Source organism: Myxocyprinus asiaticus, chromosome 7 (genome assembly GCF_019703515.2).
Source record: "Myxocyprinus asiaticus isolate MX2 ecotype Aquarium Trade chromosome 7, UBuf_Myxa_2, whole genome shotgun sequence".
Lineage (NCBI taxonomy): Eukaryota > Metazoa > Chordata > Actinopteri > Cypriniformes > Catostomidae > Myxocyprinus > Myxocyprinus asiaticus.
This window is the reverse complement of record NC_059350.1, coordinates 51,111,649-51,126,283: the sequence shown is the minus strand read 5'-3', so window position 1 is coordinate 51,126,283 and position 14,635 is coordinate 51,111,649. Positions and strand designations below refer to the sequence as shown.

The window sequence follows — 14,635 nt, the reverse complement described above, 5'->3', positions numbered from 1 at the left end:
TATCAGTCAGTCAGCCAGAGAGCATGTGTAATAAATGATTTGCAGAAGGGATTTACAGTAAACTAGAGAAAGATGAATTGTAAAGATTAGGAATGTCAAAAGTAGCAGTACGTACTTAAGTCAATACTAAAATGAAACATACATTTACACTAAATAAATACAAAAAATACTGTATTTACTGTACTGTTTACTAATTTACTGTATATATTACCTTTATTTATTTGAGTCAAAAACATAGTAGGCCTAATGAACAGCAGAATTTAACTAAATATTTTGCTATAAAATAAATAATAATAATAATAATATATATATATATATATATATATATATATATATATATATATATATATATATATATATATATATATTATTATTATTATTATTATTATTATTATTATTATTTTATTTTTTTATCCTGCACAGGGACTCAAATTGGTGAATAGTTTTTTGAATTTTGCTTTTGTAGTGCAGTATTGCCATGCTACTGATAAATGTAATGAAGTACGTAGAGTAACTTAGTTACTGAAACACACTCATATATACTTTTACTGTATACACATGCACCATTTTATATTGTGTTATTTATTTACCTGAGGATGATTTATTCATGGGACTCATGTAGCCATCTTCATCGAGGTTGGCTTTGGGCCCCCTTTCTCCAAGAAAGACAGTGGGATCTGCACTGTAGCGCTGGCCATCAGAATCCTCCCTTGAGACAGACACATGCTGTTTCTTCAAGCTTCCATTACAGTGTTGCTCTTCCAGAGCGTCCAGACCTGCCCCTTCTGTGTTTACTGGAACAAAGACGCCACTCGCTGAACCAGCAGTGTCACTGGAACAGGCTCCCATCCCATCTTCTGGGCAAAAAACTGTATCACAACACCGCAGTTGAGTCTATATGGGTAGAAAAAATAAAGGTGGGATGGATCAGCCTTCATGCCTTTCCTAATGCAATTATTTAAGTGTCTAAATTGTTATTACAACAATGATGCAGTGGAATAACAAAGAAATGGGTTGGGATTTACATTTTTAAGGACGTTTCTCCTAGAAAAAAAAAATAAAAATAAATTCCTGACCTCACGTACACATGCATGGACATTGTATTTTGGCTTCACTATATGCAACGCACAATTTAATTTCATTTAAACTGATGGATCTCAGTGCAGGAGACTCTGACGTGTCAGTAAAGCATTGAACTTTTGAATGACCAAACAACATGGCGCCAATCACAGTGGAGTTTGTCTTTGGGAGAAACGTCAACAAAATTAAATCTGGTAAGAAACCTAATTACATTTTTATATTGAAACCTGTTTGAGTCAAAATATTAGAGTCTCTAGATTCTTTCGATATGCCATTTTAAATATTTGATTACCTACGACACTCGGCCTGCGGCCGAATCACAGCAGTGCTGATGTAGGGCCATATCGCACTCTTGCTCGTGAGATATTGCTTAAATATATATAAATATAAATATATATATATACTATTCTTCTCACCACGATTGTACATAGCGGTTATCTGAATTACCGTAGACTTTGTCAGTTCGGACCAGTCTGGCCATTCTCTGTTGACCTCTCTCATCAACAAGGCATTTCCATCCACATAACTCTCTTTTTTATTTTTGGCACCATTCAGAGTAAATTTTAGAGAATGTTGTGTGTGAAAATCCCAGGAGATCAGCAGTTACAGAAATACTCAAATCAGCCCATCTGTCACCAACAACCATCAATGCGATTATCTAATCAGACAATCGTGTGGCAGCAGTGCAGTGCATAAAATCATCATAAACGGGTCAGGAGCTTCAGTTAATGTTCACATCAACCATCAGAATGGGGGAAAAATGTGATTTGGACCATGGCATGATTGTTGGTGCCAGATGGGCTGGTTTGAGTATTTCTGTAACTGCTGATCTCCTGGGATTTATACAGATCAGCAGAGAAATGTAAAATGCACACAGCAGTCACACTCGGGTATCAGTGTCCACTTGCAAGTGGCTTTGATCCAGTTCAATCCAATTAATTCATTTTTATTTGTATAATGTGTTATTACAAATCATGTTGTTTCAAAGCAGCTTTACAGAAAATAGAAAAACTCTTATGAGGGTATATAGATAAGAAAAAAACCTTGGGAGGAACAAGCTAGGGATGCCCACCCTTCTCCAGCTAAAACCAAAGGCTCCACTACCCCAAAAATGTTACGTTATTTATTAATTTTAAGAACATTGATGGATGATTTAAAACTTAAAGGTGCACTCAGTAAGTTTTTGTTGACGTTGTCTTGGACTGACACTGACACCTAATGGCATAGATGCAGCATCATTTAAATGCAATAGTTTTCAGTTACTGATGTCATTGTAGAAATTCACTATTCACAGCCAGCCATGATTAATTAAATCCTTAAGTGAAAGTATCCAATAACAGGGCGGTTACTGAGATCAAGCGAGTAGTATTCGGCTGGTCATGTGATCCTAACATGGCAGCCCCCATGAGGGGAACCTCTCCATGAAATAACACGCACCCATAAATCGTGCACAATAAGACCAGGAACATGTATTAAGCAAGTAAATATGGTCAGTTTTGATTTCATGTTGACTTTAAAAGAGAAAAAGAAAAACTTACTCTACTGGTATCCATCTGTGGTCTTGATGTGTAAGAAGAGGTAGTGATATTCAAGGTCTGAGGAACCAGGTACTCCTCAGCATCCATAAGGTCATCCAGCTCCTCCTCATCTAGAAGACTCTGGAAGAACTTGCTGTGGTGGGGGCTGGGCAGCATCATGCGATCATCCCCCTGAGACAAAAATGACACCATAACTCTTTGCAATCACCTTGAGTTTAATGGGTGGTGTAGAACAAAAGTATTGATTTTCAAGGTGAGAAGTAATACAAAAATAACAGTATTCTCACCTGTATGACGAGGTATCTCTGAGGGTCTCTTGCCATTCGGCTGAACTCTGCAGCGAGTTCTTTAAATCTAGGACGACTATCAGCATCAATCATCCAGCCTGGAAGTGAGACAGTAATAAATGCCAGTTACTAAATACACATAATTTTATGCTGTATTTAAGTAACATTTTATACTAGGTCACTATGTAGATTGCACAAAAACAGTTTACAACTAATGTTATATAAATTGTAGTCCAGTGGCTTTTCAGGCTTGCAATGTTTTGTAGTATAAAAATAGTTACAGATTTGTTGATTACAAAGGTTGTAAATGTAGTACAACATTTAAAATATAGTAACTACAGAAGGCCACATGATGACTTAATCGTTGAACTCTATAAACCTGCTGGCAGGTCCAAAGATTGCAGCTATAATGTGATAAAAAGTTTACGCTTATACATAAATCAGGCATATGAAGTATCATCTGAAAGCTTAGATGTTGAACTTTTCAGAGATAATCATCACTTCTGCATTCATGCTATATAAAACAACAATATAAGGCCTCAGATAATTCACATAGCAAATTAGCGCCCCCTAGAGGTAACGGGGTAGAAATATTTATATGAAAATAAAAGTTTTTCACATAGCACCTAAATAGACAAGTAATATATCAAGTGAAAGCTCTCATTCTCAGAAATAGGACTGTATACTTTATTTTGTTGTCCTAATACCACAGTTCGAAAGATTTTCAAAATAATCACAAAGTGAAATATGATTTCTGTAAGTCATCAAATATAAACATCTCTTTTATGCACCAATCACTGCTGCTGTAAGCCACAAATACCTAAAAACTTTATATCTGCTTTTTACCTTAGGCAGTTTTCTAAAAAAAAAATAGCCATTTTGTACTTGTCTGTGAGCTTGCTTAGCTGAATAATCCAATGTTATATCTTAGATGCCCAGAACAATTTATGCAGTCCAGCAGGAAAAGCATGCTAAACAAATCATCAGAAAATATTTTCAACTATTGATGATAACATTTTATTCTAAGCTTACTAATGACATTTAGCTTGAGTTTCTAGTCCACTCAGAAGCCAAGATATTCGATGAAATACCGAGGGTGGTGCATTAACTGAAAATTAGACTGAATGTCTATGGACGAGCACATCTTTGAGGAATACATTTTGTTAGAGCGCCACCTACATTTCAGATCTGTATATTATGATGGAATGTGATAGAGAAAAAAATTTTTTTTAGAGTACTTGCTCCCATCTAGGGGAATGGAATAAGACTTTTCAATTTGAGGTAGAGTTAACAGAATCCGAATTATATGTTTACAAAATCAGGACAAAAAAAAAAAAAAAAAAGACAACAACAAAAAAAACTTTTTGAAATTTCGGAATTTCGGAAAAATTAGACCAATTTTTTGCAGTTAGTCCACAGTATGTGTGAATGGTGAGCTTTTAAATTTGAGTGTAAAAAAATAGCCCAAAAATGCAGTGGGGTTTAAGGTAAAGTTCATCAAGAGTAGTTAACTTGTTTTTATTATTATTATTTCTTATGGTAGCATTTTTACATTCTTTTTCCATCAGAATTACAGACATTATTACAGTGTAGAAATTTCCCCAAATTACTGAACTTGTTACAGTCCTAATATATCTCTGACAAGAAGTAACATGCCCTCACCTTGCAGCATTCTGCTGCTTATTTCCTCCCAATTAACTGTCTTTCATTTCTCACCCTCAAACACATTATCCAAATCAACAGCAATTACTCACTGAATCACATCACGTCTCATCTCCATCAATATTTTGCATTTCATTGTCCGTGGGGTTACAGATGTCACAGCGAGTAGAATCACAATCAACAGCTAACAGTCAAAATGTAATTAAAATTAATGGGTTCAATCTGTATCTCTTTTTATCTCTCTGTGTTTATTTGATTGAGCCAGCTAAAATACCCAACCATTCATCCAGTTGCTTATTTCCACAGTCCATAATACTGTCTTGATAACACGGTAAGAATCTGGGATGAAAACCACTATATCCATCAGTGTGAGCATCCATTACAATAGTACCATGGTATTAGCATAATATATATACAGTACATGATAATATTTTTTGTTTGTTTGTTTTTGGACACTACCATGATTGAAATACCATGGAATTCTTGAAATAATATTAGAATATTTAGGTATATGAATATGGTAATCATACAGTACAATAGTATATTTCAGAATATTACAGGATTACAATATATTACCATCATTGTAACGTGGTACCACAAAAGTACGTTTTTTATCTGTTCTGTGGGTATATATACAGTATGTTCCTAATTGCTCGTCAACTAGGTCTTGCATAATGCATCAACAAGGTAGAGTACATTGCACGTCCACTCCACTCACATTTCACCATCACCATGTAGACGTCTATAGTGCAGATATGTGGCTGAGGCAAACGCTCGCCCTTCTCTAAGATGTCTGGAATTTCTCGTGTGGGAATCCCATCATAGGGCTTTCCACCAAACGTCATCAGCTCCCAGATAGTCACCCCTGAATAAGAGTTAATAAATACATTATATCATGTACATTTTATATAGATGTGTTACATCAACACTCTTGACCAACACAAAATAGGTATCATTTGAAAGCTTAGAAGATCTTCTTTACAATGCATGCATTTTGATAATTTATAATAGAATGCACTGTACATATTATTGCAATCAGTAAAAACATCAAACTCAGCAAATAGCCATGTATAATATGTTGTTGGAAAGCTCACAAAGAGTAGATTACAACCAGCCTATTTGTATTACTCAGAGACAAAAATATAGTGAGCAATAGCTAAGTTATATTGGTGTTGCTTATATGCCGCGTTTTCACTTATAACTTCACAAAAGATAAACGGAACATAAACTATCTTTACTTAGAGGAGGTGATAATCTTTCAAACGAGCCCACACACAAGGTAATCAGATGCATAGATCATTAGATAATCCACACGAAGCACAATGTTACATATGGCCACCAGGAGATGGCGCCATGAAAATTACACAGTCTCGATGCTGACTCATTGAGTCAAAAGGCACTCATTCTGTGAAATCTCATTACTAAAACCATGTCTCCATTCTGTGCATACCTTTAGTCATTGTTGTGTTTGCATGTGTAATTAGTTCTGATGTACATTTATTATTTTTGTTTGTTTTTTTGTTTGGAGAGGCTTTTGGACACATGGAGACGTTTTTGGACACTATGATAAATAATTTTTGTAATGCTATAACTTTTGATTGCTTTAATGTACCAACACAACATTTTTCTCAGATACAGTTGACACGATTAGGAACAAAACAAAAGCAGTTTTTCTGAGCCACCTTATTTACACCCAGAGATATATAATATATAAGAAAAAAAAAAAAAAGTAAATTCTTGGCTCAATTTTTAATGTGATTTTTCAGCAGTTTCCTAGGCTGAGATTCTCAGAATGTATCATAATCTATATAATTAAAAAATGTGAAAAGTTTTCTTTACAATGATACCAAACACTTGACCCTCCTTGTTGAGTTATAAGCCTTTAATTTTGGGTATGCCACTGAAACAGGAAATCTTTAAAAACACCCTCAGAGCTTAAAGGGCTCATTTTAAATTTTATATTCAAATTTAAACCAATGTAGGATGTTTTATATATATATATATATATATATATATATATATATATATATATATATATATACTGGATGTCTGTATGTGTATATATACAGTAGATGATGGATGGATATAATTAGACAGTCCTGTGCTGAATGTTTAGTTTAGTATACATTTACAAATAAGTTCATGCAAAATACCATGTATTATAGTACTAATTGGATAAAAGTACAAATTAGAACCTAAAAAAGTAGAGTATAACTCACCATAGCTCCATACATCACTCTGGTGTGTGAACTTCCTGTAGTGAATGCACTCCAAGGCCATCCACTTGATAGGCATCTGCATAAAAGAGAAGCACATGGAAATCCAGTTATGCAACCATGTATAATTTAAAATACATTGATACAATTCTAAAATAAGAGCACTCCATTATGAAAATGATTCAGCACTCAAATATGAAATTCATCCAATCAAGTAACTCTCATTCTCACTGATTAATAAAGATAACTCACTATATTATATACATATTCATTTAAAAATTAGTTAAATGGATCCCAACCTTTCACATCTGAATATCTATGATTTTGTCAGAAAAATTGTGTCTCAGGTTTAAACACTGACCTTGCCTCCATCTGAATTGTACTCCTTTTCATCAGCATCCAGCAATCGAGCAAGACCAAAGTCAGTGATTTTAATATGGTTTGGAGATTTCACCAGGACGTTACGGGCAGCCAGATCTCTGTGCACCAATCGCCTTTCCTCCAGATACATCATACCCTGCCATAGAAGATATCTGAGTTTTCCTTTCTAAAAGCTCCAAAGCAATTAAAACAGAACTTTACTGTTGATGTTAGTGGAAGAGTGGAGGTCCTAAGATAATTCTTCATTGTTATTCACTGTGAAAAAAAGAAATAAATAAATAACACACTAAAATTGAAAGCTTAAGATTAATTAACAAACATTAATAATTCACAACAAGGTTGTATTTGTTAATATCAGTTAACAGTAATTAACATGAACTAGCAATGAACAATCCTTTTACACCTTTTATTAATCTTGGTTAATATTAAGTTCTACATACACTAACACATTTTATACATTAAAAGTTGTGTACTTTTATACTAGTTAATGCAAATGAACTAAAATGAACAAACAATAAACAATAGTATTTTGATAAATAACATTAAGAAATATTAAGGAATGCTGTAAAAAAATAAATAAATAAAAAAATAAGAAAAATAGTTTAGTGTTAGTTGCAATAAACAATGATGTATCACGTATTAGCTTATGTTAACGAATTGAACCTTATTGTTAAGAGTTACCGACGAAATTTTAAACCACTTTAAATTTAGTTACTGGCACAGAATACTTACTAAAACATACTCATAAGATTGAGTAGGAATGACTGAAATTATTGCAACAAGCTAAATGAATAAATACAAAGATGTTGTTATAACAATGGCTTAAAACGTTTTACAGTGTTTCTGTAGTTATTGCTTATAGATTGCAATTTTCTTTTGGGATTAATGCCTGGCCCTGTGTTTTATCTAGTATGACAGAGCATATTTTCCAGTTCTTTCCAAAGAACTTTCCTTGCTGTATCACCACAACTTTGAAAGAAACAAATACAGTATACTAACAACATTAAAGCTGTGAAGTTGACATGCTTGAGAAATTTAAACAGAATGATACTGCAAGTCGTGTTTTATTTGCAGCTTGCCTTTGCTGGAAAAAAAAAAAAAAAAAAAAAAAAGATTGAATGGCACACTGACATAAAATTGCTTTCATTTTATTCACATCTTACAATAATGAAAAGTCCAAAATGACACCCCAAGGAACAACAAAAACATTTCAAATGTGCACCATATTAAAGAAATGAAAAGGATGAAAAGGATTTAAAAGACTGGACCTGATAAAATATTTGTATTAATAATGAATCGTTCATTAAAACACAACAGCAACCACCAGGCCGCATTTACATAAGTAACTGTCTTCAATGGAGAGAAATGGAAATTATGTTCCTCTATGATATACCTTTCTTTTCAGGCTATCTATTTTCCTGCTTAAGTGTTGCTTAAAATCAGTAAGGCAGCAGCAACAGAAATATATGTGAAAACAAGGCAGGCAAAAGCTGAGTCCAGCAGATTTTGTTAAAAGACATTTTTTCCTGAACCTGTTCAGTATTACAGACAAATGTGAGAATTAATCACTGGAACAGACGTCCCATACTGAGAGAGAGAGTCATGGACCGATCCATCATCTAGATGCTTTTACAACCACATCGTTCCATACACACACACACACACACACTAAATGTACTGCAGAACTTTTATGCTGGCAACATTTGTATTATTATTATTATATTTTTTTTATTTATTTTTTTATTACAATGTAAAACCTAATTATTTGACTTGAAAATATCAGGGAACTGATTGTCTTGGACAAGTTTTAAATGTTGCCTGTATTCTTTTTTTTTCTTCTTTTTTTTTTCCCAATGTGGAATGCCGAAGTCCTCGTGGTGGCGTAGTGACTCGCCTCAATCCGGGTGGCGGATGACGAATCTCAGTTGCCTCCGCATCTGAGACCGTCAATCCGCTCATTTTATCACGTGGCTTGTTGAGCACGTTACCGTGGAGACATAGTGCGAGTGAAGGCTTCACGCTATTCTCCGTGGCATCCACGCACAACTCACCACGTGCCCCACCGAGAGCGAGAACCACATTATAGCGACCACGAGGAGGTTACCCCATGTGACTCTACCCTCCCTAGCATCCGGGCCAATTTGGTTGCTTAGGAGACCTGGCTGGAGTCACTCAGAATGCCCTGGATTCGAACTTGTACCAGGGGTGGTAGTCAGCGTCTTTACTTGCTCAGCTACACAGGCCCCCTATGTTGCCTATATTCTTAATATATTTTCAAAATGAACATTTTACTAAAAATAACTGTTGTTTTGGAGTACAGAGAAATATGTCTTGAGTGCACATACTACTTACATGTTAAGCAGACAAATTAATTGATGTTTATTATTAATTCATATGTATATACATTTATGTATTAATTTACTTTATGTGCACATTAATTTATTAATAAAAAAATGTGTTGTTTACATAATAATGTTAATTACATATTAATCAATGTGTAGTAACATAGTACAATAATTTCACATGTTTTAATATTTACTTTACTTAATTAAAAATATAGGTAAGCTTATCAATGCTTTAAGTGTACATCTTATTGTTAAATGTGCATTGCCTGTATTGTTAACTTTTACAGATTAATTTCATTTGCATGCATTAATATATACTGATTAACATACATACAATACACACTTCATTAATTCTACATAACAGTTTTAAGTAATGTAATTTTTAAAATGTAAAAATAATTAAACTTATGAATGCTTTAAGTGTGCATATTATTTGAAAATTGTACATAGTTAACCTGTATAATTCATTCATATTTACTTACTTGTTTATCATATCTATGTACAAGCATACATTAATATATGCATTAATTAATTAATTAATTACAATATAATATAATATCTTAATGTTAAGTGTGCATAGCCTGTATTATTAACTTTTACACTTAGTTTTATTTATGTATTAATATTTGAACAAATAATTACATATATGAATTTATGAAATGTATTAATTGTACATATTAGTGAATGTGTATTATTAATATATACAATTATTATAAATCTAGTAATGTACATTTCTTAATTTAATAATAAACGTAAGTGTACACATTCATTTTAAGTATACATAGTTAACCTGTATGATTAATTAATATTTACATACTTTACTAATTCATAATATGGATGTATTAAATGAGCATACACTGATATATGTAGTTATTAATTAGTAAATACATTTATTAATGCAAGAGTACATGTAATTTTAAGTGTACATATTAATTAAAATGTACTAAAAAATACTCACATTTTCTAAACAAATACAGCAAAATTCAACAATACATGAATCATCCAAATCAATACAAGTAAACACCATTATTTATTTATTTATGTGGCTACTTGAGATTGAATATCATGAAATTACAAATTTGCGCATCCATCTCCGCCATGGGTTCACCATGTCTTTTCTAATAGCCAGCATGGAGATGCGCCAACACAATATTCCTAGTGTATTTAAAATAGATTACTTATGGGATTTGACAATCAATCAATGGAAATGTTGATTACAACAAACCTCAGCATACCTGAGCCAAGTATTATTCATCCTGCGTCTGCCTCAAAAGAATGAGAAATCCATGGAGCGTGTAAGACATTAAATACTTGATCCTTTAGTGATAAAGCAATGGTCATGGGCAATGGGAAGCGCAGTAAGCGCCTTAGGGAATACATTTTCTTTTAATGATTAATAAAAATAAATGAATGGATTGTAAGACTATGGAAAACTGCTGCTCACTTAGCATACTGTTGTAAAATTTATCCTGTGAGAGATGCTGGGCTTGCATTACTGTTGACACAATAATGATGGGGTTGCATATGTTTTACTGGCATTAAGTGACGACAGAATGTTCATATTATTCATGCCAAAATGGTGAAATAATGGTAAGAAATGGGGATAGGGACAAAGGAAAGCCAAGTGCTCCATTTTAAGCATTTATTTATGGAATAACTGTATAAAAGTGAAAGTGACAATATTAAATGGGTCATTTAATGACGAAATCTAATTTCCTTGATATTTTGAAATAAAAGAGCTCATCTGTAGTACGTAAACATGATAAATGTATGGCAGTATTGACTTCTGAGTCAATTTTGAGTTCATATTGCCTGATAAGTGGTTAGACTATTGTTATAAATCAGCTTTGCCATTGTAAAGGTAACATACTTTATTAAATAAATACAATCAGATTTAAAAATGCTCAATATAAGGATATCCAACAAAGATTATCATAAGGATTAGATCATTAAAAAAGTTATGCAATATTATTGGGAATTTATACAGCTTTTCAGTGCAGTTTCAAGAAAATAAAAAGCATCCCTTGCTGTTCTAAGCCCTAAGCATGCTACAGTACATCCTCAGACCTTGAGCTTTACTTTAAAAAAAAATGAAGACCGTAGAGATAAAACATCCTGTAAAGAGCAGTCTTTTGTGTCCTGTGTTTGAAAAAGCCAAGATGAAAGAAGCAGTAACCCAATCAAAACACTGCCTGCATTTAGCATAACAAGCCATCTGCTTCCCAATCCAGGGAGCGCGACTTAATGCAGGCGTGAGGTGCATTCACAGGCATTTATAGAACATCTCATCTCGCTCTTTTACGCACCAGCTTTTATGTGTGCATTAATAAAAGTTAAAGTTTTCGTGGAACAGAAAGAAAAAGGGTCCCTTTGTGGCCTATTACAACACATTCTCGCCTCTGGATAGGAAAATAACAAGAATTAGACACTTGATTTTTTGGAACTAATTAGAGAGTGAAGAGACACAAAAATAGGGTAGTATGTTGAATTCTGAAGACAATAATGCTGACAATAAAGTTAGGAAAAAGGAAGAGGTGTTGAATGTAAAAGAAGCCACAGTCACCATGAAAATGGGACATGAAAATGTCTCGCAATTGTGAGTTATAAAGTCACAATTGCAAGAAATAAAGTAGAAATTGGAAGATATAAAGTCACAATTGCATGATGTAAGTCACAACTGCAAGATATAAAGTCTATTAAAAGTTATTTAAATGTTTATTTTTCAACTTTATTTCTCACAATTGCGACTATTTCTCAAAATTGCAACTTTATTTTTGCAATTGTGATTTTATACCTCACAATTTCTACGTTTTCGCAATTGCAACTTTAACTACATTACAAGTGTGTAACGCACAGTTGCGACTTTGCAATAGCGAATTTCCTTCTCACAATTGCACATTTAACTTCTCGCAGTTTCAAATGTATTTCTCACAAATGAGACTTTATTTCTTGCATTATTAACTTTATTTTGTCGCAATTACTACTTTATTTCTCACAATTGTGACATTTATATCTCACAATTTAAAATGTATTGCAATTTCTACTTTATTTCTCGCAATATTAACTTTATTTTGTCATAATTACGACTTTATATTTCACAATTTTAACTATTTCTTGCAATTACATAATGTTAAGCCACAAGTCAGCGACATCTCTGATTGTTGATCTTTTTTGTTAGAATTGCGGGTAGTGCATTTTTTCATCAGGAATACAGATTTTAAACACAGAAACAGATAGCATCGCTTAAAAACTCCAGAACTCATTTTGGTCTTGGAACGTTTATAAGTTAAAAAGCTATTTTGTTATGGAAAACATGAATGGAATGTTTACTGTTGCGCTCTATAGGATATTAACTGCTGGCCATAAACTTTTAGAAAACTTTGAAAACACCCATTGTGCTTGATTGAGCATCTGTTTTGTTAGAGTTTTTTATTTACAATAATTCACAAACAAACAAGTGTAAATCCCACAAGCGAAGACAGCAATAAGAGCTAGTGTATCATCTAAACATGCATGAATAATAGGCTTATACTACAGCAACTGAAATAGATTCTGCACTATATACTAAAAGTGTGCAACAGGGAAAAAAACTATGAAAACCATTCTGTGGGCATTTTTTTTTTTTTTTTTTTTTGTAGATACATAGTAATTTATATTCATCAGCCATGTCACCACCCCCAACTGGGAGTTCACAGCACTGGGAATGTTCCTCATGTGTCACATCACAAATGACAGGAGTTTCCAAAGGGTGGTTTGTTTACAACTGTAAACCAAGCTTTGCGAAATACAGATTCACTGCACATACAGGAGTGCAGATTCACTGAACATTATATAAAATGATAATGGTGCTGATACAGAAAGGAATAGTGTTAGCCATTTTCTCAGTGAAAAGCATAATGAAAAAATAGTTATTGTACTGAACAGTAGCCCAAACAGTACAATAAACAGTACAGTATATTAGTATATTATAAAACAAACAGTATTTTGACACTTAAAGGTATAATTTTCATTGCATTAAATAATAAATATCAAAGTAAGTGGCATCTGAAAATGAATGAACGTCCTGGTTACTTGCGTAACCTCTGTTCCCTGATGGAGGGAACGAGACGTTGTGTCGATGTAGTGACACTAGGGGTCACTCTTGGGAGCCCGAGACACCTCTGGTCTTTGATTAAAGGCCAATGAAATGCATGCCACTCCCCCGGAAATACAGGTATAAAAGGAGCTGGTATGCAATCACTCATTCAGGTTTTATGCTGAGGAGCCGAGACATGGTCCGGCCATTTCAGCGGGTAGTTCAGCGTTGTGGCAGGAGGGACACAATGTCTCGTTCCCTCCATCAGGGAACGGAGGTTACGCAAGTAACCAGGACGTTCCCTATCTGTCACTCATTCGACGTTGTATCGATGTAATGACACTAAGGGTCCCTATACAAAACGCCGCAACTGGCTGAAATGTGTTACGTGAACTGGCGGTGTGTGGCGGGCAGACCACTGTGTGCCTCATAGCCAGTGCACCAGGCCAACACGTAACCTCCCCCAACATAGTTATGAGTGTCGAACGGCCCTTTGGGGACAAGTCAACTACCCAAATGATAGAGACAGGCTAACCCAGTCGTGGCCTCTTTTCCCCTTATTTTTTTCCACTCCCTAAAAAAGAAGGGGGATTATCCGACTGGGCCGGCAGGTCTAGTCGGGGGGTGTCCCTCTCAAGTGGAAGACACCGCGGAGACCACACCTCGCCCAAAGAGAGGGAGGATATTTAAGTGGAAAAATGTCACATGGTCTTGCCGACCATGTGGAGAGTCTCATGGTAGATCATACCCAGTAGGGGAGGAGTTACTACAAACATGGAGACTGTGGCAGAGGGGGCTCTGCCGAAGGAAGACGCAGTTTGCCAACAGGGAAACGAATTAGCAGAAGATATACATCGCATGGGGTAACCTTACAGGGAACCACCAAATGCGGAGCACCTACCCCAGAACAGGGCTCTTAATTAGCATGTGTACTGGGCCGGCAGCGAGTCTCTCCGAAGACTCGACTGCCACAGGGCTCGGAGGAAGTCAACCAGGGAACTTAGTTTGTGAACACTACTGGGAATTAATGGCGCACGTCTTCAGCTCAGAG

General features: G+C 34.5%; 1 protein-coding gene across 1 annotated transcript in view; it reads right to left on the bottom strand.

The window, feature by feature from the left end:
• LOC127444344 (receptor tyrosine-protein kinase erbB-4-like) overlaps positions 1-14,635 on the bottom strand; it is a 235,374-nt gene that overhangs the window by 5,630 nt on the left and 215,109 nt on the right. Inside the window, exons 21-26 of the mRNA XM_051703647.1 lie at positions 7,145-7,300; positions 6,787-6,862; positions 5,286-5,432; positions 2,906-3,003; positions 2,619-2,789; positions 591-894 (exon numbers count right to left, since the gene is read on the bottom strand). Of these exons, the coding sequence (XP_051559607.1) occupies positions 591-894; positions 2,619-2,789; positions 2,906-3,003; positions 5,286-5,432; positions 6,787-6,862; positions 7,145-7,300 (952 nt within the window). The remainder of the gene's footprint in view (positions 1-590; positions 895-2,618; positions 2,790-2,905; positions 3,004-5,285; positions 5,433-6,786; positions 6,863-7,144; positions 7,301-14,635) is intronic.